The following is a 24312-nucleotide window of genomic DNA, read 5'->3' as shown; positions in this document are numbered from 1 at the left end:
CCTCCCGCTTATCTCTTTATCTGCCCAGCCCGAGGATGGAGGAGAGGTGGGTGACAGGAGCAGGATGGATGAGTTCAGGTTTCCGCTGCCTTTGCACATCCAAGCAGACAAGTTTTGCCAGCTGTGGAGGATTAGAAGGCGTTCTCAGACCTGCACACTGATTCACTTCTCCCATCCCTCTCCTTTCCCTGCACCATCCCCTCTGTCTGCACGCCTCCCTTGGGGATCCCTGCGGTCACGGGGTCGGCTCCTGCCTCTCTCTGCCTCATCCTTGGCCAAGGAATGAGGGCAGGCACTGGAGCAGTGAGCTCTGCTTGTCTGGGTACCCAACATTCCCATCTGACAGCTGGGCAGCTCCACTGCTTGATATTCCAGTCAGGCACCCAGCACAGCAGCACCGGGAAGGAGGGAGGGAGGGAGGGGAGCCACAAGCACAGGAAAAGCCAGGGCTAGGGATGACAGTAACTGTTCTCTTCTTTTCTTTCTTTTTTTTTTTTTTTTAATCTCAGTTGGTTTTGGTTGCTCTTTTGCTCAAAAAAGGCATTTTTTAAAAAATATATTAAACAGATACATTTTACTAAGATGTCTCTTGGCTGGAGCCACTGACAAGAAATGACACTCCCCAAATGAATAGGCTTAAAAAAACCTGTCCCAAACAAACCAAATAAATAAATACATAAATAAAACATTTTCTTTTTCTTTCTTTTGCATTAGGGTGGGGTTTTTTTTGTTGGTTTTTCTGTTTTGTAGGGAACCTTGGCCCAGAGGTCTCCGTGGGTGTCTGTGATGGCAGCATCCCCGGGCAGGTGCCAGGTCCTTCCAGGCAAGGGGTGAGACGGTGCCTCGGCATGGCAGCAGACACGAGGTGCTCGTGGAGAGGCCCCAGGGGAGACCTGCTGGGTCTGCAGGGCCTGTGCTGTGGACCCCCCCAGCACCGTGTGCGAAGCCAGGGCTGCAGGATGGATCGTGGGGGACGCAAAGGCAAAGGTGCCAGTAGAAACCTCTTAAAAACACTACAAAAGTTGGGGTGGCGAGGAGGCTGCCACTGGGGGATCCTTACAGTGGGTTAAGCACCTGCTCTGGTGAGACCAGCAGCTGCCTCTGGCCAAGCCACACCCCCCTGGACTGCTGGCACACCTCCCCAGCCACCTCCGTGGTGGCCACAGTGGCATTGTCCCCACGGTCAGAGCCAGTTCACAATGCCATGAGCCATCCCTCCTCCTCAGTCCCACTGGCATCCTCCATCCGCCCGAGCCCTGTGTCTCTTTGGCCAGTTGCTGGGTGTACCATGGAAGCACGCAGTTGGCACTAAGGTAAGGCCTTGATTTCAATTTTTAGGGTGGTTCTTTCTCTCTCCTCCCCAGGAAGTCTGTCCTGCCAGCCCCCTGGGCCGAGGTGTGAGCGCTGCCAGCTGTGTTAGCTGCACAGCTTGCCCGTCTCCTGCTCCAGGGCGTTGGGCAGCTTGGCGTTGAAGGCCCTCAGGGAGGACTGGATCCTCGCCACCTCGTTGTTGGCCAGCTTGAGCCGGTGCCGGAGCAAGCAAGTGAAGAGGTCGAGGCGGATTTTGCCCGGGGGTGAGAGCCTGTTCACCCTGTCCCTGATCTCCAGCAGCTGGAGCATGGCTGAGTCCTGGGAGCCCTGGGTGTAGGGGTAGTCCAGCTGGAGGATCAGGTCACGGATAGCGTCCGGCTCAAAGGGCAGGCTGTAGCCAAAGACTTGCAAGCTGTTGATTTTCATGTAGCCCAGGTTCTTGGAGGGATCTGACATCTCCAAGGGCTCGTAGTAGATTGTCTCGTTGGAGCTGTCATCCAGAGACTTGATGCGGCTCCGCAGGTAGACGTGGACAGTTTCAAAGAAGGTCTTCCACTTGTTGCCCAAGGTGATCGTCCAGTTTTGGCACTGGGCAGAGGCATCTACGGTAGTCCTTTCCCAGTCTGGGAAGCTGCCCTCGTTGACAGGCATGAACCAGCTCTCTGAGTGGCTTCCCCCAAAGGGGTTAACATAGATGGCCATGACGGGCTCCAGGGTGCTGTTCTTGGTGAGGCAGATCTGCAGAGAGAGGGCCAGCATGACGTGAACCAGCCCGGGCTTGTACTTGTTGCTCTTGAGGGTGAGGAGCATGCGCTTCCTCCAGGAGGGGTCGAACCAGCTGCCCAGGCGCATGTCGTTGCTGATGAAGATGGAGTGCACCTCGATGCGGCTGTCCCGCTTCTGCAGGAGGTACTTGAGCTCCAGGTCCTGCAGGTCCGTCTCCAGCCCCAGGTAGTGCTCCAGGGAGTCGGCCACCTCAGGGCGGCAGAAGCCCTGGGTGAGCGCGTAGCCGTGGTGGCAGGTCCCGCAGCGCGTGCTGTTGTCCTGGTCACAGCTGGCGCAGGCTGGCCCCTCGCCCAAGGCACACGGTATGGAGCCCTGGCAGGAGGGCTGCTCCAAGGGACAGGTACAGCTGTGGCTTTCTTCCAGGAAGGTCCCAGGCACGGTGGTCTCGCTGCAGTACAGGAGCGACTGTGCGCGGCTCCACCAGTAAGGGAGGGACCTGGTGCACAGGAAACACAGAAGAGAGGCTTAGATGGCATCTTTTGGGATGTGACTGGCTTTCCCTAAGGATGAAAGAGCTGCCCACCTCGTGCTTGTTTTCAGCTCTGCTGGTGGCCCCCCCATGAACCCATTTTTCACCTTCAGGTCTGCACCTGATCTCTCAAGGCCACATTCCAAGCTGGTACAGCCGCTCCTGCTGCCTGCTCACCCCCTCCTCTGTGGGAGCTTCTCCAGTTGCAGCCACAGGGAGATAGCCCCTGGCTATGCCCCACCCTCGGGGCACGGGGCAGTGTCCCCAGCAAGGGCTGCCAGGGCACCCTACCTCTCCTTGGGCAGCTTGAAGCGAGGCTGGCGGTGGCAGCGCTTGCTGAGGTTGAAGAGCCGCCGGATGAGCCGGAAGGTTTTCCTGGAGAGCAGCTTCAGGCTCGTGCCCAGCTGCTGGTAGCGATGCTGGACATCCAGATCCATGCTCCAGAAGTGGGAGATGGCTGTCCTGTTCAGGAAACGGTCCGTGGGGAGTCTTTTTACCAGGGCCTGAAACTCCTCTGTGGGGAGAAGGAGATGGCATCAGGGACTCTGGAGAGCAGGCAGTGAAGGTGGAGCTGAAAGCAATCTCCCTCCACCCGAGCTCTTCATGGTGAGAAGACCCAGCCTGGGCTGCTCACAAGGGGAAGGAGATGCTCGGTGGGGTCTGCCCAGCCTCACCTGACTCCTCGAACTGGCTGTGGTGGCTCTCCCAGGCTCGCCCGAGCTGGGCCAGGCTGCTCTCCAGCGCCTGGATGTCGGCCTCGGGGCAGTTGCAGCGGGGGAAGGCGGGCTGGCACTGGCAGCGGCAGTCGCTGCGGCGGCACACCAGCTCCCCCGCCGAGCCGCAGGCGATGTAGCTGAGGGCGGCGGCCACGAACCTCTCCCGCAGGTAGGAGGGGAGCACCGTCTGCAGCCCTGGGGAGGGAGCAGCCCCGAGGGCATCAGGGCACGCACGGAGCCCCTCAAACATCACCTGGGCGAGGAGGGCACCAGCCTCTCCCCCCTCGCCGGGCTCCCACCCTCGCATGATCATCATATCAATTTGCTGTGGAGTCGCTTGTCTGGGCTCTGCATCGATCTCGGCTCCTCTTGGCAGACAAGCAACAACCTCATCCTGCCCAGTTTTCATTATTTTCCTCCCCTCTCCTCCCCAGCCCTGAAATTAGAAGCAGCATCTCATGCCAGCATCCTCCCCTGCACCCCCCCGTGCACCCACAAGCATCCCATGGCAGCACTTGTCCGCCCCCACATCCCCACGAGCCCAGTCCTACCTTGGAGCTGCACTTTGTTCTCAGGGCTCTGCACCAGGACAGAGCTCACCGAGTCCAGGTTGTCATAGTTGCTGCAGCCCAGTGGCCCTGTCCGTGTTTCTGTCACCTAAGGTGGGGACACAGAGGCGGTCAGGGTACACAGGAGGGGACACAGGGCGCCCTACCCAGATGAGAGCGCTGCAGATAATCCCTGACCCGCTGGCCAAGCCCCCCTCCTCATAGCAGGGCGATGGTCGGAGAGGAGAACTAATTATCTGCTAATTAGCTGTTGACAGGCGGCAGCCCGCTGAAAAATGTGCCTTTATTAGCGTGCCCAATTTCCCACAAATAATGGGAAGGTGTTAACTTTCCCGGATCTCGCCTCTCTGGGGGATGCTGTTTCAGCTCGGGCCAGCTGCGAGGGGCCCCTGGGGGGTGCCGGCGCTGGCCCCTCCTCAGTCCCTCTCCTACCTTGATGGCAGCCGTGGCGATCTGGATGTGGTGCAGCCGGCGCAGGGTGCTCTCCCTGTCGATGAAGTAGGAGGCTGCCAGCTGGTGCAGGGTCTCCAGCGAGACCCCCGAGCTGTTCCCAGCCCCCGCCGCGGGCTCTGCCCTCCGGCTCAGCTTGCGCTTGTCCACGAAAATGGTCAGGGACTCCTCTCCTGGGGGGACACGCGACACTTGTGGAAGGCTGTGGGCTCCCCCCATTCCCTTTCCTGGCCGTGCAGTGCTTCTTTTCCCACTGCCCCTCCTTGTGCGAGGGGCTGAGCAGCCCAGCACTCACCTCCCAGCGTGGCAGCCAGCAGGAAGTGTGTCCCATACTTCTTGATGAGGCTGTCGGTGATCTGCTGCGGGCTGGGCCGCCGCCCCAGCAGCCGGATGTTGCGGATGAATTCGGGGGCCAGGGGAAGTGGGAGGCTGAAGAAATCTTTCCTCTCCAAGGCCAAATTATTCACCTTCCAACGGGCAAACTCTCTGTGAGAGGAGAGCAGCAGTGGGGAGAGGGTGTGAAGTGGGTCTGGCCATGGCACCACATGCATACTCTCCTTCCTTATGTCCCTGATTTCCATTCAGGACAGATGGAAAACTCTGGTTAGAATCATCCCGACTTGCCCATTGGAAGTGAAGGACCTGCTGCCAGCTATGGATCCAGGCAGGACAAAAGCACCGTCCCTCCCTAAGCCATTGATGGTGATAAAGAGCTACAAGCAGCGGAGATGCCGGCTATTGATTAACCCAGCACCTCCGGAAGGCATTAATCACAGCCCAGGGCAGGGCTAGAGCCTTTTCCAGCCCTTTGGGCTGCCTGCAGCTCATCCCTCCTCCAGCCTACAGATCCAAGGGAAAATCCAGCATCTGGGGGTGTCATGGTTTTAAACATCAGCAGCATTTTGTGGGAAGCTGGAGGTGTTGGGATGTGGTGGGATGTGGTGGGTCCCCTCAGAGCCCCAGATGCTGTGAATGTGCCACCCAGCCTGTCACTGCCTCCAAAACCCCACGGCCTCATAAACAACCAGCAGCAAATTTCAGCTTAATCTTTGGCATTTGGCTCTAATTAAAACCAGGCTGTGCCTCTCAGACAGTTTCACCAGGGCTGGCTGGGAAAACAGGGAGAGGGAGGGAGAAGGAGGGAGCAGTGGATGGGTGCAAAGCAGCAGCTGCTGGGCTTGGCAGATGACAGGTTGCCTCCCACCATGACTTTTGGGCCCAGAAGATGCAGGAGCCAGTTAGCAGAGCTGAGGATGAGGCAGGGGGGATGCTGCCTCTCCCCTTGCACACACACACTCCCTCGGGGCTGGGGTGCCAATTTCCCCCCTTCCATCTCGGAAGCAAACAAGCCCCAAAGGCTGAGAGCAGGTTCTCTGCCTCTGGGGAGGTTTGAGCCAGCTGCTGTCCCTCTGGCTGCTCCTTCCTGTCCCACCACCGTCACCAGCAGCATCCCTGGAGGATGCAGGTCCCTCAGCATGGCAGCATCAGCACACAGGAAAGGGGAGAGGAGCTCCCTGGGGGTGCTGGGCTGCATAACAAGGCTGCAATCCCTGCACCCACGTCAGCATTCCCAAGGGGCCCTGGTCAGGCTTTGCTTCGCTGCTGGAAGCCCCCACGGCTCAGCACTGGTGGGGAGTGGAAGGGAAAGGGCTCACTAGGCAGAGGTGACAGCCCCAGTGAGGTGGTGGAGGCCCAGGAGGTGGTGGAGTGGAGTGGGTTTCCCACAGAGGCTGTCATGGGGTGGCCCTTTGCTGTGGTGAGGGGACCCCACTGCTGCCAAACCTGGTTCTCTGCTGGCAAGAAACCCCCTCCAGCCTTGGCCCCCATGCCTATAGCATCCCACAGTAGACCAGGGGCTGATGGCACTGGGGACATGCCAGGGGGTCAGTCAGGGGGACTTTTCTCAAGCCCCAGCAGCATCCCAGCCCCAGAGGACTGCCAGTCTAGGCAGGTTCAGTAATTTGGCACAGAGACATCTTTGTGCACAGAAAAAGGACAAAAGAGCCTCTTTGTCCAAAGGGCTGGAAGGTGGACACCACGTGCACACTGTCCTTTCTGCTGTCCCCAGCCTCCATCTCAGGGCAGGAGATTGGTAGGTGGAGGATGTCCAAAGGGACTGGAGTACACGAGACCCATCCAGCCCAGTGGGCTCTCTGCCTCCTGCCATAAGGGCTGATCCCATCTCAACCTGTGCACCAAATCCCTCCCATCTTAGGGCAAATCCTGCCTGGTGTCAGGACCCAGGACATCCCTCTGGCTGTCCTGAGCAGCCAAGACCCCTGCCAGGGCTCTCAGAGACCCTGGCACAGAGCCCTGAAATGCTTGTGGTTTTGATCATGACCCATGGAGCAAGTTACCAACCTTAGATGAAGATCAGCAAGCCACGACAAATTAAATAGAATGATAGTGAATTTATCACAAGGTGAAAAAGTAGATTTTGGGGGTTTCTAGAATGGAGGTTCAGGGGGCAAGATGGAGGGATCTGGGTGTGTCCAGCCTTTCTCCTTCTTCTTCTTGGCCTCCATCTTCTGCTGTGATGTTGGCACTTTTAGATTGGTTTAGAGTAGAAGCTCACTGTCTAACATAGGTGATAGGTATTGGAAAGTAATTGTAAATATTGTACATGTAGTTTTTAGTATAAAAAGATAACACCATCCTGAGGACAGGCAGAGTGCCTGGAACTGTCCTGCTGGACGGACCTTGGCAGGGCAGGAGAAAGAATTTTATAAATAAGATGCAAAAAACAACCTTGGGACTGAGAAATGAAGAGCCCTGACTCCTTCTTCAAGCGCTGGGCTGGGAAAAGAGACTTTCTAACTTCTCTTGGGGTCACTCTGAGCACCTAGAGACCCTGACAGCCTGGAGCCCAGCCTGGCCTCACCATGAGCATCCTGGGGGGGGCTGCTATTACATTCCCTGGAAAAGCAGCATCTCACATCCACCCAATGGACAGCCTCCTCCCACTCATGGGGGTCTGCTCACATGGATTAGAGAGGGTCTGCCTCCACTTTGCCATGCCCCCACATCCCCCCAGCCCCTCACAGCCTCTCACCTGTAGATCCTGTACCTGGTGGTGAAACCCTGCCGGTAGCGCTCCATGAAGTCCACGTACTCCTGGGCTCGGTAGAAGGGTCCCCGGTCGGTGAGGAGCCAGTCGAGAGGCGCCCGGGCCGCGGGAGAGGAGGATGAGGAGGAAGAGGAGGGCGTGGCGGGGGCTGCATGGCCCTGGGGCACGGCGCTGCAGCGGCAGCAGGCGCTCAGGGCCAGCAGGGCCAGCGGCCAGGGCAGCATGGGCGGGGGCCCGTCAGCACGGGGCAGGTCCTGCCGCCCCATCCTGCTGCTGCCCGGCCGGCTTCTTCATTCTCTCACCCCGCCGCAACCCTCCGGGACAGCCCCGCCCTGCAACGACAAGAGGGGAAGCCCGTGAGGACCGGAGAGAAACCGGGAGCAAGCTCTGGAATGCTGGCTGGGATGCTGCTGACAGAGGGAAAGCTGCGCTCCTGGGAGAGCCTGATCATGCCACAGGAAATAAGAGATTATGGTGCTGGGGGTGCTGGAGTTAAATGAAATCCTGGCTGATGGCTGTTTGAGGAATTTCTGGCTTTTTCTTTATGTTTTTCTCTGCTGGACATCAGCCTGGCATATTATTTATTTATTATTATTATTATTATTATAATATGACACAGCTCGCTGCTGTGGGCTGCCCTGCACCCTGCATTGTGGGGACAAATGTCATGAGCACGCAGCTCATTTCAGGTGGGGCTAAAAATTATAATCGTGGGGAACTGGGAAAATGAGTTTCTCCAGTATGGACTGAATCATGTCTGGTTGATGTTAGACCTGTCTTTGTGTCCTGCTAGTGTCTGGATGGATGGATGGATGGATGGATGGATGGATGGATGGATGGATGGATGGATGCCCACTCCAAGGCTGCCTAGGCTGATGGAAGTAGTGTTTTGAGTGCAAAGTAAAGATGGAGCTTTTCTGGCAGCAGCAACCACAAGGACAGAGCTTGACTTTGCCAGCAAAGGTGGGAGATGGGGATCTGCAAGGTCTGACCAAGGCCAGGTGTGCTGTGAGGCAACAGCAGCTGTTTGCCTCAGAACAGGGACCCCCTTGCTGCAGTCCTGCCAGGGAAGGTGGTTTTTGTTCCAGGAAGGCGGCTGGAGCCCAAATGCCCATCCCTGCTGAGCTCACACCAACCCTGCCTTCTCCCAAACAGGGCTTTGCTGGATGAATCATCATGCTTGAACATGTAATAATATGTTTTTTTCAATTTTTTTTTCTCCCTCTCTTCTATATTTAAACCCTTAAGGGTGCCCTTTGATTACACTTTCTCAGCTTCTCGCTCAGCCCTCGAGGCTGGGGCCCTGTGAATTTTAAACAAAAGCTGAGACTTTCACATCACCAGGCTGGGGTGCCAGAGCAGTGGGGTGGGCAGGAGCAGCAGGCAGGGCTTCTGTTCCCCCACACTCTTTTTTCACATGTCACCCTGGTTTTTCCCAGCCTGGCAGGCAGCCACATGACAGCCCAGTCACTGCCTCCTGCCCCTGGCACGTGGGGCAGGATGTGCCCAAATCCTGGCCCAAACCTGTCCCATGCTGGCCTGGGGGGCAGGCAATGCCAGCCTGGTTTCCTTGCTCTGTCAGCCCCAAAACGTGGCAGGACCTGATGCCAGAGGCTCACAGAGCTGTTTGTGTGCTGCCATGTGTGGGTGGTGGCTGAGCCAAGGCATTTGGCTGCCCCCTAATCCTCCCTGGCTGCAACCAAGGCTGGGCTGAGGGCAAGCAGAGAGATGGGATGCGGAGTCTGCCTGAAGCAGACCTGCAGCTTGCTCCCCTTCCCAGGAATATCTGCTGGTACAATTAAAAATTGATGTGGCCTGGGGACCAAAGGGATCCTCAAAGCTCAAGATTAACCCCCCAGGTCCATGCTGCCTGCAGCTGTGGGTCCTGCTGCTGTGTCCAGGAGAGAATGGTGGGAGCCAGGGTCTGGCAGTAACCTCATGGATGGTTTAGATACTGACCACAGGCTAAACCCTCAGTGATTTGAGCCCTTTCCCACACAGCAAGGAGGAAGGCAACACTCTGGATCTCAGCTCAGAAGCTGAGGGAGGGTAAAGCCTCCTTGAACAGCTCCTTTTTCTAAACCCTGCCCATGGAAACACACTGCTTGTAGCATTAAATGTGGCTGTGACAGCAAAACAGCTTGTTTAAATATCTGGTGCACTGGGACTCTGCCTGTTGCCCCACAAACAGGCTTGGCACACCCTGTCTCCTTGTCTCCCATCATCATCCATGGGTTTTAAGTGGCTCCTGACCCAGCTCCAGCTGAGGTGGGCTGGGCAGGGGCTGCTCCCTGGCTGTGTCCCTCTCCCCCCTCCCTCCACACGGGTCTGTAACAGCCTGGGTCTCACAGGGGATGTTAAAGGGGGTTTTAAGTGGTTAAAGGAGATGCTTTTCCACAAGTGCCATGGGACATTGGCCTCATCCATCACCACTTCACACCAACACAGACTGGTTTTGCACCAGTCACTTCACCACCCTCCCTGAGGCTTTCCTGGTGTAAATCAGAAGGACACAGGAGTTTTCTTCCTTTGATTCAAAGCACAGATGGGATTTTTTGGGGTGGGACACACCAGGCAGAGCACTGTCTTTTCCATCAAACCATCCTAGACATTAAATGCTTCCCACCAGCACTAACCATCCTGGAGGGCATCTCCACGTGCCTTGGCCAAGAAAGGCTTCCATGCTGTCCTTCCCCTCAAAATCCCCTCTCCCACCACAGCTAAAGCAGCAAACATCTGGCTCACCATCATCTGGGGATGGATATTATGGGTAGACCCACTTTGGGTCACCTTTTCCCTCTGGCTGTGGTCCCTAGACCAGCTAGAAACCATCTCTGCCTGCTCTGACACCTTCCCTGGGGAGCTGGTTCTGAGATTCCAGGCTGAGCATGGCATGTTTCCCCTATGGCTACTTCATGTTTTACTACAGAGCAATAAAAATAGGATTTGGTATTTCCAGCACATGGCCAGGGCAAACTGGTACAAAACCAGTGAAGAATCCCTCCTGGTGTGAAGCAAAGTTTCCAGCCTTGCTGAGTGAGCTTTTATTCACACTTCCTTCCTATTTACACCGCGTGTGGTGGCACCTCCGAGGGAGGCTCCTGCCTGGGGACGGGTGATGACGCACGGCAGCATCCTTGCCAACAGGAGCTGGAGTCCCAAGTCAGGCAGAACGGGCAAGGAAGGCCTGTGTGGGGGCTGCACTGAGCTCTGCAGCAGCTCATCCCCACGGAGCAGCTCTCCTGCACCACTGTCAGCTGGGGTGATTTATTTCCTCCTATCGATCAGGAGTTATAGAAAAGAAATATGTGCAGATATTGCCATAGCTCCGCACAGTCCTCAATCCCCACAGCTGGGGGAACTGGCTCTGCTTTGAGGGGAAGGGGGGCTGCACTCCAGCTCTGTGGGGTTGGGGCAATGCTTTTCAGGGTGCACCTGCACATGCTCACACCAGGATCCTCCTGGGATGCTGGGGAAAGTAAAGCTCTTAGAAACAAGTAACCCCCTTGACCTTACTACTAGAGCTGGAAATAACTTTCTAATCACTTTTCCTTGATCCAAAAAATGAAGATTTGATGAGAAGCATCTGACAACTCTTTTTTTTTCTTCTTCCTTTTGATTTAGGGTTTTGCATCACAAAAGTTGGAAAACTTCCAGCTTGTTATTTTTTTTTCTCCTCTTCCCTCTTCTGTAAAAACCCCGAAGCAAGGAAGAAGAGTACCAAAGTAAATATTATTGGCAAATTTTCCTAGGATCACAACCTCTCTCAGGGCCAAGTCTTCCTGAGCTTCTTGCAGCCCACTGTGTCCCCACTGCCTGCAGCAGAACATCCTGATGTTCCTCCAGTGAGGCTGATGCATGGCCCACACTGTCACATGTCATGAGCTACATCTTAAAAAGAGCTCATGGCAATTTCTAGAGTCACTCACTCCCCACCCTGGCGATGGCAGTGGGTCACTTCTGCGGTGGTGTCCTCATCCAAAATGGTTTGAGAGGCTGAAGGAGGGATGGGGGTGCTCAGGTGAGCCGCAAAAGCCTCCCTCTGCTGCCCTTGGAGCTGACAGTGACAGCAGCAACACCCTCAGCACAACATCGGAGTTATGCCAGGGTCCCGCTTGCCTCCATGCCCACGGCATCTCCGGAGCCACGTGCTCCACCACTCATCAGGCTGAGCTCGATAATTAAGACGTTAGCTAATTGTTTGGGACATTAGCATTGATTTGTGCCCTTTCAGGCTGCAGGAGCAGATCTGGAGATACAGAAACTGGGAAGCATGCACTGGGGAGAGCGGCAGTGGTATTTGCCAGGAAGGTTCCAGATGGACCCTGGAACCACCTCTGTGCACGCTGAGCTGAAGCCCAGAGCCAAAGCCAAGCCCCGTGTCCATGGCAGATACACAATACCGTCGGTGGCAGGGCTGTGGGATGTGCCCAGTCACAGGGAATGGTCCCTGGGGCACAGTGGGAGCCAAGGTGCATCTGTGCAGGAGCGATGGGGAGGGGTCTGGAGCTCCCTGGGGACGCCTTTCAGTGCGGACAAACATCAAACCCAGTGACTGAGTCACCTTCTCATTAAACATGGAAAAGCTTTATCAAATTAAGGCCACTTAAAAGAGCCTGGGCAAAGGCTAAGTGCAGTTTAGCGTCTGAAGTGGATTGACTCAGCTGAGCCGTGCCTATCTGTGAATGCACGCAGGCACCCAGGCCACCTCTTGCTCTTGCACACCTCGGGACAGACAATCCCAAAGGGCTGAATTTTAGCAGGATGCTCCCATTGCTCCGGGGCCACCAGGCTCACCTGGGGCTTCGTGAAACTCATCTCCCCTACAGCCAGCCCTGCCTACACTGTCTCCTCTGCCCTACACCTCTCCCCTACAGCCAGCCCTGCCTACACTGTCTCCTCTGCCCTACACCTCTCCCCTACAGCCAGCCCTGCCTACACTGTCTCCTCTGCCCTACACCTCCTCCCTGCCCCGGCTCGGCTGTGGCTCGGGAGGAGCTGCAGCGCCGGGCTGGTACCCGCACGCTGCCAAGGAAGCTCCAGGGCCCCATTGATCAGCCGGGGTAATTAAGAGAGCGAAGCAGGCACCGCCGGAGCGACAGCAGCGCGGTAATCGCTGGCAAAGCGGGCACGGCGGGGTGCTGGCAGCCACCTGGCAGCCGGCCCCGGCCACACGGCTCCGGGCGTGGGGACAGACAGACACCTCGGAGCCGTGGTGGTGAGGATCGCAGCCGTGGCTGGGAGCGGGTTCTCCCGCTGCCACCCTCTGGAGCCCGATCAGTCACCACAGCCGAGGGACCCCAAGTCACTGCCCGCCTCCTCCTCTCAGCTCATGAGACCGGTTAGAAAACCTGTAGGACTCAGCGACCTGGGTTCCTTTTATTAGCTTTTCTTCACATCCTCAAGAGCGAAGATGAGAGTAAAGGAAAATAGCAGAAAATCCCAGGACTCAGGGAGCCAAGGATTTGCATAAGACATCAAATGAGTTGAAGCCTGGGCCGCTGTCAGGAGAGATGGCAGCTGCGTGCAGAGTCGCACCAGTGCCATGTGTTCTGCCCTCTGGCTTTGCACACCCGAGACTTTCACACCTACAGGCCAAAAGCCTCTTAAATAAAGCAAATAAATGTGCAAAATAGAATTTCCCCCCCAGCACAATGACGGCAGCAGCAGCTCCGGCTTCCCCACCTTGCGCTGAGCTCTCAGACCAAAGAATCCCTGCAGATGGATCTTTGGGACCAGGGAAGAGCAGCCCTGCTGCACACGAGGGGATGGGGAAAAAGAGCAACCCTGTGCACAAGGAGCCAGGGAAAGGGAGCAGCCCTGCAGCCTCCTCACCAGGGAGGATGGCTCCTTCCTCCTAACAGATCCTGCAAGCCCAGCACCATCCTCATGCAGGAGGCAGTGCAAGGTGAGGATCACTGCTTCCCTTTCCCTGCCTTCACACGAGTGACAAGTGTCACGGACGGGCAGTGATGCACAAGTGTAGCTCAGCGTTGGCAGTGCAGGATAAATAAGGTGGTGGGTGGCTGGTGCTGGGCAGAGAGAGGGAGCGCTCCTCTGGGGTGTCAGAGCGGGGCTACCCCCCCTGGAGACCCAGCTCCCCAAACTGTCACTGCACGGCCGCCAAAGGCAGCTCCGCTTCGGAAAAAGTGCAGGGGCCTCCGGGGCTGGCAGGGACCCTCCTGGCTGCTGACAGAGAGGGGACACTGACATCTGCCGGCGGGTCCCACCCGCCCCGAGCGCCCGGGCTCGGAGTGCCCGGCCCCAGGACCGCGGCGGGGACACTCCGGGAGCCGCCACCGCCGCCCCCGGGCAGCCACACGCGGGTCCCTGGGGAGGGACAGGGCAGCGCTGCGCCCGGAGCTGATGCGATCCAGCGCTTTAAAGGCACTGAGTTTTGTTTCTTACTGGAAAGATGAGTGTGAAGGGAAGGGAGCCTGGCAGAGGGGAGCTCCCTACCTGAGCTGTGCCGGGTAGGCGAGCAAACATCTCCCGACGGGTCACGCACCCACTGCTCGACTCGATGCTGCGGAGCGGGGCCCTGCGGTGCGGGGAACGGGCGATCCCCCCACGGAACTGATCCCCCCACAGGCCACTGATGATCGGGGCCCATCGGAGAAATGCGCGTTTCAACACTTGCGGGGGCATCTCCCCGGTCCCTGCGGGAGCGGGGTGTCTCACACGGGCATTTCACATCGAGCAGCGCACTCAGAGCACAGCAGCAGGTCCCAGCATCCCGGGCATCCCGTTTAACCCGGTAGTCCGCCGGCACCCGGTCCCACCGGGCCGGTGGCAGCCGCCCCTCACCTGTGGGGCCCCGCGCCGGGGCGGCTCCGCCGGGCAGGACTCGGTGCCTTCCCGTCACCCGAGCTCGCCGGGGAGGCTGCGAAGCGAGCCCGGAGCGGGGACACAACTTGACCAAGGTCACCGAGCGAGCCGCCGTCGGTACCCGGGATCTCCGCCCTTGCGGAGCCGCCGCTCGTCCCACAGCGCTCCCTCCCCACCCCACCACCGGCGGGACCCCCCCGCTGCCTCAATCCCCGTCCCCCACCTCCTCCCCGCGACCCCGCGGACTCACCCCAGGCTCCAAATCAGCGCCGGCGGGGCACCGGCCGCCTCTCCTTGGCGTCCCGCTCCGATCGGCTCCGGCTGATCGGCTCCGGCTCAGCGGCCCCGGGCGCTGCCCCGCCGCCGCCTCCGGGCCGCGCCATGTGCAGGCGGCCGGGCGGGCCCCGGCGGCGCCGCCGCCACCATCCCGGGCTCCCTCAGCCGCGGCCGCCGGGTCCGCGCGCTCCGCGGGACCGCCGCGCCGATAATATATGCAGCGCCCGCAGCCAATCACAGGCGCCGCCGGCGGGCCCGCGCGTCCCCATTGGGCGAGCGGGGCGGGGAGGGGCGGGGCGCGGTGCGGGGGTGCCGCTCCCGCCTCCTGACCCGGGGTGAGCGAGCCCCGGGATGTGCGGGATCGGGAATGGGAGAGAGCCTGGAGAGCATCCCGGGATGTGCGGGATCGGGAATGGGAGAGAGCCTGGAGAGCATCCCGGGATGTGCGGGATCGGGAACGGGAGCGACCCTGGAGAGCATCCCGGGATGTGCGGGATTAGTAACGGGAGAGAGCCTGGAGAGCATCCCGGGATGTGCGGGACCAGGAATGGGGCGGCGGGAAGGGACCCTGGAGAGCATCATGGGATGTCCAGAACTGGGGAATGGTGGGGTTGGAAGAGACCCTGGAGATCATCCCATTCCCATCATGGGCAGGGACACCTTCCTCTAGACCAGGTTGCTCCAAGCACTACTAACCTGGTGTGGAACACGCATTCCCAGGTTCTCTGGGCACCCTCCTGTGCCGGTCATTCCCGGTGAGCAGCAGGAGGATGCTGTCAGTGACACCAGATTTAGTATTCTCGGATGGTGTTTTAATGTGTGTTCCATTTATCCCTCTGTGTTCTTCACACCTCCCACCAAACCCCTTCCTTGCTCCTCTTCACACCTCCTTAGGCGTTCCAGGGCCACCGCTCCTGGGGGTGCATCCCCTTTCCAAACCTTGGAAGAACCTTGTTGGAGACATCCTCTAAGTAATGCAATTTTTTAAAATTTATTTTATTTTTCAGAATGGAAAAGCTCCTTTTAATGAGTTTATATCCCCTGGTGAAAGAAGAGCAGTGAAAGGGCCTGTGGAAGTCATCCAGAGGGATTTCCCTGTGCTCCCCAAAAGGAGCACAAAAGGAGGGCCACATCCTACAAAACACTGCTGCTCATTTTTCCTTATTTGTTCCTGATTTTCCATCCCAAATTTACCCCCCCCCCTTTTTTTTTTTTACTGTTTTCTCCTGATCCTGAGCCCGTTGCTGCTGGAGGGAGACAGCACTGCTGAAGCACCCACCACTACATCCCCACTGGTTTGGTTCAGTGCTTCTCTCTGGTTGTTGAAAATGGGTAATTTCTGCTCAGCGCAGTCCTTCCTGCCCAAAATATCATGGAAGTTAAAAATACATGGCGTTAAAAAGACAGATCAGCCTGAGGAAAAGCACCCACTGCCTGGGGTGTGGGGGGCACAGTTTGTCCCCCCTCAATGCCATCCCTGGGGCAGGTTAAGCTTCACAGCTGGCACACATGAGGGAGGAGGAATTCAGGGAAACCCTCAGAAGAGGAGGTGGAGAGCACTGCAAAAGAAAAATTAAAAAAAAATCAAAATATCTGCAGTGTGTGTTTTTTTTTGGAGGTGCCAGGTGGGATGGGGCGCTGTCCCCATGAGGAGATGGTGTGGGAGCTCTGTGATGCCTCCACACCCTGTTCCAGAGCTGTCTGCCATCAGGAGAGTCCCGTTGGGAAAACCACACCAGCAGAACTCAGCCAGGTATTCCTGCTGGGATGAGGACTGGGCATTTCCCCTGCAATGGAAGAAGAGAACATTTTAACATCCGAAGATTTGGGGTGTCTGGAGGAAGGTGTGGTTATCAAATGAGCTGTCAGTACTCCTTTGTGCTCACCTAAAGAGGGTGAAAATAGAAAGCATCCAGATTTGGGAAAAAGATCCAAGTCCAGTGGTTTTGGAGTTGCTCTTACACTCCATATGTATATACACATACATATACATATACATATATATATATATATATATATATATATGTATACACACATGCACACATACAGACAATGATATCTAAATGATATATATTTCATGTGGGCTTGAGGGATTTGGAGGTCTGTGACTTCTTCTGGGGCTTTGGGCTCCATAATACCTCGTGAGGTTTTGGAAGCCTGGGATTTCTGGAGCCCGGGATTTTGGAGGTGTGGGGCTTTGGCGGTGCGGGATTTTGGAGGTGTGGGGTTTTGGAGGTGCGGGATTTTGGAGGTGTGGGGTTTTGGAGATGCGGGATTTTGGAAGTGTGGGGTTTTGGAGGTGAGGGGTTTTGGAGGTGAGGGATTTTGGAGGTGTGGGGTTTTGGAGGTGCGGGGTTTTGGAGGTGTGGGGTTTTGGAGTTCTGCAGTACACCCAGTGCAGCGGGGGTGGTACCCGCATGCTAGTGCACAAGGAGGCCGGGCAGCCCCGCATCCCTCCCGCCACCGCATCGCTCCGCGGTTCTCCCGCTCTCCCAGGGGATGGGGAGGCAAACGGGCGAAGATGCGGAAGGGAGAGGCGGGGGCCCGGAGCAGCCGAGCCGTGCCGAGCCGCGCCGCACGGGGAGGCGCCGGTGCGCGGTGCCCGCCCCTCGCCGCCGCCTCCCGCCCGGCGCCGGGAGCGCGGCGCGGGGCTCCAAGATGGCTTTGGCCGGGCTGTGCTCGCTGCTGGCCGGCTGCTGCCTGGCCGCGGGCAGCGGCCCCGCCGAGGCGGCGGCGGAGGCGGCGGCCAAGGAGCTGGAGTGCAAGCTGAAGAGCATCACGGTGTCGGCGCTGCCCTTCCTGCGGGAGAACGACCTCAGCATCATGCACGGCCCCTCGGCCGCCGAGCCCAAGCTGCTCTTCTCGGTCCGCAACGATTTCCCCGGCGAGATGGTGGTGGTGGACGACCTGGAGAACACGGAGCTGCCTTACTTCGTGCTGGGTGAGCCTGCGGGAGCGCGGCGGGGCCCCGAGCATCCCCGGCGGCGGGGCCCCGAGCATCCCCGGCCGTGGCCGGGCTCCTCCCTGCCGCACCGGCGGGCGGGCGCCCTGCGGCGGCTCGGCCCCGGGGCCGGTACCCCCCGCTGCAGCAGCTCGGCCCAGCCCCGGGGCTGGCTCACCCGGGGCCGGTACACCCCGCCGCAGCATCGCGGGCTCGCTGCGTGCCCAGGTTGTCACCCACGGGGCTCGTCCCCGGCTCGATCGATGGCCACCGGCGGCTGTGCTGGCAGGAGGCCCGCAGTCTGGGAGTGAGGGTTTCTGCTTTGTCTGCCCCTGAGCGGAGTCACCTTCCCTGCAGCCTGATGGAAAAATACTCTGCTGCTCAGTGTATCCCACCCGGCCTGTGCGTGCAGCCCCCGGTGCTTCTGCCCCCAGGTTTAGGCTCTGGCCTATTCACATGGTCTGGGTGGTTCCCACCTGCTCTTCATCCACTGGGTGAGGCTTATCTGCCCTGATCTCATGGGCTCCTTAAGCCCCAAAAAAGCCAACCAATTTCCTCCTTTGTTTATGCAGAGCGAGGCCTCCACCCCTTCCTTGTGTGCAGGGACCTGCTTCCCCCCTCACCACCTGGAGCAAGTCCCTGAGACATTTCATTTTTGGTGACATTGGTGCAGAATGTCCCTTCCTTGCCCACACATAACATCCTGCCCTTGCCATTGCCACCATCACTTTCCTAGCAGCCCCACAGTGGCTGTGTCACCTCCTGCAAGCCTTGTCCATCTGTTGCTTCTCCAGCTGCACCTTGGGTGTCCCGTGAAGCTTTTAAAATGCCACCCTTGTTTGGAAGCTGGCCCAAAAATGAGGTCCTCGTGTGTTGCTTGATGTGACATTGCCCCGCTGTACCACCTTTGTGTACAGTGGTGACCCCAGACTGGGTTTTTTTCCCAGCAACTCATCACTTCCATGCCCTGTGGACCCCTCCATGTGCTAAGACCCCCCCCAGTCCTGGTTGCTGGGTGGGCTTGGGGCAGCAGTGGCTGCTGTGTGGGCACCCCCCTTCTCCCGGGAGAGAGGCAGAGACAGCCGTGGGGCCGCTGGTGCTGTGGGGAGGCTGTGTGGGGACAGCCAGGGCTGTTCTGCCGGGCTGCAGGGGCTGTGTGGGAGGATCACTGGGCTGTGCTGTCCCCTGTATCCCAGCCCAAGCCCTGGGATGCTGCGGGAAGCTGCAGCGAGGCCCAGAGCGTTGCTGTGGCAACAAGGCAGCAGCGCTGCTGCGGATGCAGGGGACGCACGGCCGCCAGCCCCAAAGGCCACCTTGGTGCCCCAAAGGCCACCTTGGTGCCCCAAAGGCCACCTGAGCGCTCGTCCTCTGCCCCCCTCAGACCTGATCCTGTGCAGCCAGAGCCCGGTGGGCCCCGGGAGCTCAGTGCAGCCAGCAGGGAGCACCTGGGTGGGGATCAGGAGGAGCTTCCTGGCCATGACCCCAGCCTGTGCTGTGGGGTTTTCCTCAGGGGTTTTTCAAATCTGTGAGGTGCCACACACTGGGCAGTGCAGGAAAGAAGCTGCCTGCCCTGGCAGCCCCTGCTGCACTGAGGATGCCTGGCAGGGGTTTGCTTTTGCATCCTTCTGATCTCTGCTGCCAGACAAATACAAGGGTGACAAGCCCCGTGCCAGTGCAGCCTGGTGTCCTGGTGCTGGCCAGGCTCTCTGGGGCATTGCTGCTTGGGACATTGATCCCCCAAAAACGTGGCTGTACATGGTGCTGTGCCAGCCCCCAGCATGCAGGGGTTTGGGCTGTGGAGACACAGAGGTGATCCCAGTTCAGGTCTTCCTGCCTGGAATGCTGGGGGTGGGGCTGGGCTGGCACGAGGGGGGGGACTGGGACTGGGACTGGGACTGGGACTGGGACTGGGACTGGGACTGGGACTGGGACTGGGCTGGCACCTCGTGGGACCCCTCTTTGCCAGGGGTTTGGCTTGGTGACTTCTGGGAAATGCCATGTTACCTCTCCCTGTGACACAAGGGCTTGCCTTGAAGCTGGCATGGCCACTTTGCCATCTGTGGGTATCACTGTTCTGTGCTGCTTTACTGTGTGGGGTTGCTGTTTTTATTATTATTATTTTTATTGTTATTATTGTTATTACTACTACTAGCACCACTATTAGCCTGGACACTGCTTTTGCATGGCAGAAGCTCTGAAATGCACAGAGGTCTTGCAAGACCCAGGCTTGGCAACTCACAGGCTGCAACCTCTGGATTTGGAGGTTCCCCATCCCAAAAAACTCAAGAGCATCAGTGCTGTCACTGCACACACTGCTCACTTGCTGGGACATGGCTATGTCAGGTTGATGCCTGGAGCTGGTGTGAGTGGCTGTTTGTGTTTTCACAAGCCCTTGTGCAGGGACTGGAGGGTGTGTTTGAGCATCTTCCCAGAAATGGGGCTTCACACAGTGCTTCTTGCACCATCCCTGGCAAAAACCAGACCCCTTGAGTTTGAATGTGCAATAAATAGTGTCTTGGAGTGGAGGATGATCCCCACAGACTCCTGAGCCTGGTCTGGGTCAGTGTCTGAACCAGGGGCAGCTGCTGCTTCTGTTCTGGTGGTTTCAGATCTCAGGCGTGTGCCCAGGGCAGGGGCTCCCAAGGGAAGGTGAGCTACCACCCTGGCTGACGGGCTTGGAGCAGACCCAGGTGCTGCCCCTGGTCAGAAAGGGCCTGGCTTTGGGCTGGAAGCACCATTGTCTCTGCCATGTGGGCTCTGGATCAGCTCCCTTTGTGGGGGGGGGGTGTCTCTCCATGCCTCAGTTTCCCCTCAAAGAGGGTGTGAGCATGCAGGAAAGTGGCTACAGTAGGGGGATGAGTGAGGAGAGCAGCTGAGAAAGGCTCTGGATCAGGGAACCCAAGGATGGTGGGATATCATCTGCTTCTTGTCCTGGTGTCCCCCTCAAATTCTTCCTAAATAATTCTGGGGCTTTTGAGCTTGGCTGGTTTTCATGAACACTGCCATGTGTGCTTCCCCTGCCTTGGTGACACCTCCCTGCCACCGTGGCCAAACCAGGCCTCCCACTGATGGATGCATGGACTTTTCTCCCAACTAAAGATGTGCTGGGATCTCTGGAGAGCCACAAATGGTGCTTGCTAGAGCTGAGGTGCTGGGGGGAGCTGTTGAACTGGGCATGCCAAAAATGGCTGTGACTCCTGACCCCTGATAGCCCTGATGGGGAGCTCTGGTGACATAAATTAATGATGAGCTTTATCTTTATCTTTACACAGGAGGCTTGCTGCCTGCTTTCCATGCACTTTTTTGGGTCTCACCCTCCCTGCTGTGTCCATCCCACTGCCCAAGACAGCTGTGAGCGCTTTGGTGCTCAGATCTCCCAAATTTGGGGGCCTGCTGTCTGCTTCTCTGTTCCTCCAAAAGCAGATGGGCTGTCTGTGGGGTTATGACTTCTGTGAGGTGCTTGGACAAGGCTTTCCCCTGCTTTGCAGCTCTTTTTGCTGATGAGAGGAGCGAGTTTTAATTGCGCACGTGCTGCCTCACTGCCTGCCTGAGAGCTCAGGGCTCTCACCAATAAACCCCACACTGGGTTACAGCTTTATCCCCAAAGGGACTCCAACACCATCTCCCCATTTTACTGTAGGGTTTTCCCCCAGCTCCTGAGTTTTTGGGAAGTGCTGAGGGTGTGGGAGCTGGGCTGAGGCCGCTTGCTGCGCACGGGGCTGCCCACATTTAAAACCACCTGCTTTCATCCTGCTTTCATCCTGCTTTCAATCAAGCAAACCTTCATTTGGAATGGCTGCCTTTCATTTCATTTTCTGTTTGTTGCATTAGTTGTATTTTTTTCCTGAAGGGAGGAAGCATTTTGCTGGTTGTTGCCATTAAGAAATGCTAATTTTCAGCTCAATATTCCCTGTCCGCTCCCCTTCACACCCCCCTCTCCCTCGCTGCTTGGCTCGGCAGCATCCAGCCACATTTGATATGTCATTAACTGGATTCACACTCCTGCAGGCTGCTAATTTTTTGGGCCCCATCCTTTGCAGGTTATAAAGTGGCAAGAGGGGTATTTATGAGCATCCTGGCTTCCCTCAGCCCCTTGGGGTCGACAGAGATTTGTGATGCAATTAAAAACCGCGCCAAAGAAGGAGTCTTTGACTCCTTTGCCTTCTTTGTAATGCAATAAATGTTTGAAAAGTAAAGTCTTGAAATACCTTTTTGAGTGTAAAATCGACTTGAGAAATGAGAAAGCAGAGCTGACAGGTTGAACTCGTGCTTTCTGGGTGCCAGATATTTCAAGATCTTGAAATACTGGGTGGTTTTTGCATGCTGGCTTTTTCCCCCTGAGTGCAGAGGAGCTGAAGGAGGTACTTCTGCCTCTCCAGGTTTCCAGCCCAGTTGGTGTGCTCTGAATTAGGGCAGTGCAGCCCCTCACCTCCCCACTTCCCACTCCCCACTGCCCTCCCGGGAGCCTCAGCCAGCAGAGGATGGGAGATGGTTCTTAACTTCAATGACTTTAATAGATTATCATAAACTCCAGCCTTAATACAAGCTGTCATGATTTCAAATTATCTTACTTTTAAATTAAATAGATTCCTTTTTAAATACAAAATCAATTCTAATTTTTTAGAGGGGTGAGATTTTTCAAAGGCACCGATGAGCTGGGCATATTTAACTGCTCTTGAATATCTCCCCGAAATATCTAATCAATTTTTTTTTTTTTGTTAAATCCTAGCTAAGCTCTTGGCTCTACTGCTGGAGGCTCTGGCCCTGACTTCCCTGGGTTAATAACAGGATTTGGGGGGGGGGGGGTTGCAGGGATGGGAAACAGATCAGGGAGGGATGAGGCTGCTGCTAATGGGGGTGACAGCCACCGGAGCGCCCGCCCGCCCCGGCTCTGGCCAGATGTGACACCTGCCAGCTCTCATCCTCGTCCCACACACCTCCCTGCTGCTGTGTCTGCTGCAGATTGTGCCCTCCCACTCTGCCCTCCACCCCAGCTCCTAAAAGGCCCTGGAGGAGGGAGCAGGAGCCAAGGGGCTGCAGGGTTGCGTTATCCCATACTTTTTTCCAGTTCCATGTCAGGTGAGCAGAGCATCCTCTTGAGTTTAGCTCCTCTCACCTGCACCTGGATGCTGGCTGGGGGTCCCAAAGCTGTTGGCACACAGGGCAGCTCTTTGGTCCCAACTGGGAAGCAGTTCTTGGGGTGTTGTGGTGCCATTCCCTGGCTTGACTCGATTCCCAGGGGCATCACCCCCTTTCCATCATATGCCACCATCTCATGAGAGCAGAGCATGGCAGAGGGCTGCAGCAGGGCTGCCTCCACCACGGGGCCCACAGCCTGAACCCTGCACCTGGGAATGGGTGTTATGGTGAAATAATGAAGCAAATATTAAGAAATTCTTAAGTACCTAGAGAATAACCAAGTTAAATGATACCAGGGGAGCTCAATTGCCTTGCTTAGATTGATTGAATTACTAAATGAGCCTGACTAATGGAATGGAGTGGATATATCGGACTTTTACTCAAGATCCTGCAATAATTTCTCTAATAAGATTGTGAGCCATTAATTGGACTTGGCTTTGATCCTGGGCACTGTCTCATGCTCTGAAACCCGCGGGTGTGATCTGTGCTCTGCCAGGCCCAGAGCGAGGACAGCTGCTGTCATCTTCTGCTGGCTGGCTTGGAGGGCAGCAGGGGACTCGCCTCAGGAGGTCCCAGCAGCTGTGGTGGGGAAGGAAGCCCAAAACACCCCATCTCAGCTGCCCTCCTGCCCCTTAGCAACACCATCCTGGCAGTGGGATTCACTGAATTCCTTCCAGCTGAGCTGGCTGGGGTCTGAACCCCTGTCTCCATGAATTTGGGATGGATGCTGGGGGTGTGTGCCTGCTGAAAATCCACTTTCTTGCTATACCTCCTCATGGAATGGGTGCTGCTGCTGGTGGAACATTGATGTAGCACCCAGAGTGCTGCTGGCTGTCTGTTCTGCTGGGTGAGATGTTTGTCCCCAAGGCTTGGGGGCTTCCAGAGCTTCCAGCAAAGTGGAGAGGGATTGATGAAGGGGACACATCCTCCCCTGGCCCTGCCCTGGAGCACCTGGTGGGGCAGGACTAATAGCCTGTCTAACAGCAATAGCTAATAGCTCATCTAATAATTGGATGAGAACTGCTGGTGGGACCCCTCCTCTTGGCCATGCAGTGTGACCACATCCCTTTTCCTGGGGCTCCAGAGCCTGGAGTGAGGTGAGCTGCTCAGAGCCACTGGAGCACAGCCCGTGCCTGGTAACATGCACATTCCCTCTGCCAGCCATGGGGCCCAGCACCAACCTCAGCTGTGAGTAGGGGCAGCCCTTAAAACCTCGTGGCAGGGTGGAAAACACTGCAGGAAAGCTGACAGCATGGCAGGGAGGAGCAGGGAGTGCCCATGGCCAGCCTGGGGGCGATGGGGGCTCGGGAGGGAGGCACAGTGTGCACGTCCCCATCCTCATGGACACCTTGTCCCCATGCTGTGCCCAGGGCACGCCTGCTCTCTTGCTGGGCACGGATCTTTCGGTGCCACAGGGGATATACAGGGCCTCTTGTATATTTTTTTTTTCCTTAACCAAGGGAAGAAAAAGTAAAAAATAAGGATTTGGTCTCTGGGAACCCGTTGCCACAGCAACCGTGCATCCAGCTGGCTGCAGCGGGGCTGGGAGGGGATCTCACTGACCCAGAAAGCAGAGCAGGGAGTGGGATGTGGGGCTGCTTGGCCTTTCCAGGGGGGTGGCAGGGTCTGGCTGGGAACCAGCACTCAGCCAAGGGGGCTGCAGGGCTCCTGGCCCCTGTTTTGTCTCCCTTCCTGAATGCCTCAACTCATGTCCAGGCAGGGATGCTCAGGCTTGGTCCTGTTCCTGCCCTGAGACCTGG

The 24312-nt window shown here is 57.3% G+C and overlaps 2 protein-coding genes across 4 annotated transcripts in view; one reads left to right on the top strand and one right to left on the bottom strand.

Moving 5' to 3' along the window:
- Window positions 1-555: 555 nt before the first annotated feature.
- On the bottom strand, window positions 556-14516 carry BRINP2 (BMP/retinoic acid inducible neural specific 2). Its single transcript, XM_066555907.1, has 8 exons — window positions 14447-14516; window positions 7354-7700; window positions 4597-4787; window positions 4284-4474; window positions 3834-3939; window positions 3241-3477; window positions 2858-3080; window positions 556-2533 (listed from the first exon to the last, which is right to left on the bottom strand). The coding sequence occupies exons 2-8, from the start codon at window positions 7632-7634 to the stop codon at window positions 1417-1419; spliced, it is 2346 nt and encodes a 781-aa protein (XP_066412004.1). The 5' UTR covers window positions 7635-7700; window positions 14447-14516; the 3' UTR covers window positions 556-1416.
- Window positions 14517-17129: 2613 nt separating this feature from the next.
- ASTN1 (astrotactin 1) overlaps window positions 17130-24312 on the top strand; it is a 68829-nt gene continuing 61646 nt past the window's right edge. For all 3 annotated transcript variants that reach the window (XM_066555825.1, XM_066555823.1, XM_066555822.1), the window contains exon 1: window positions 17130-17413. In XM_066555825.1, the coding sequence (XP_066411922.1) occupies window positions 17131-17413 (283 nt within the window). In that variant the 5' untranslated portion in view covers window position 17130. The remainder of the gene's footprint in view (window positions 17414-24312) is intronic.

The sequence above is a fragment of the Molothrus aeneus genome, chromosome 9 (genome assembly GCF_037042795.1).
Source record: "Molothrus aeneus isolate 106 chromosome 9, BPBGC_Maene_1.0, whole genome shotgun sequence".
Lineage (NCBI taxonomy): Eukaryota > Metazoa > Chordata > Aves > Passeriformes > Icteridae > Molothrus > Molothrus aeneus.
The sequence above is the reverse complement of the archived record's forward strand: the minus strand, read 5'-3'. Positions and strand labels throughout refer to the sequence as shown.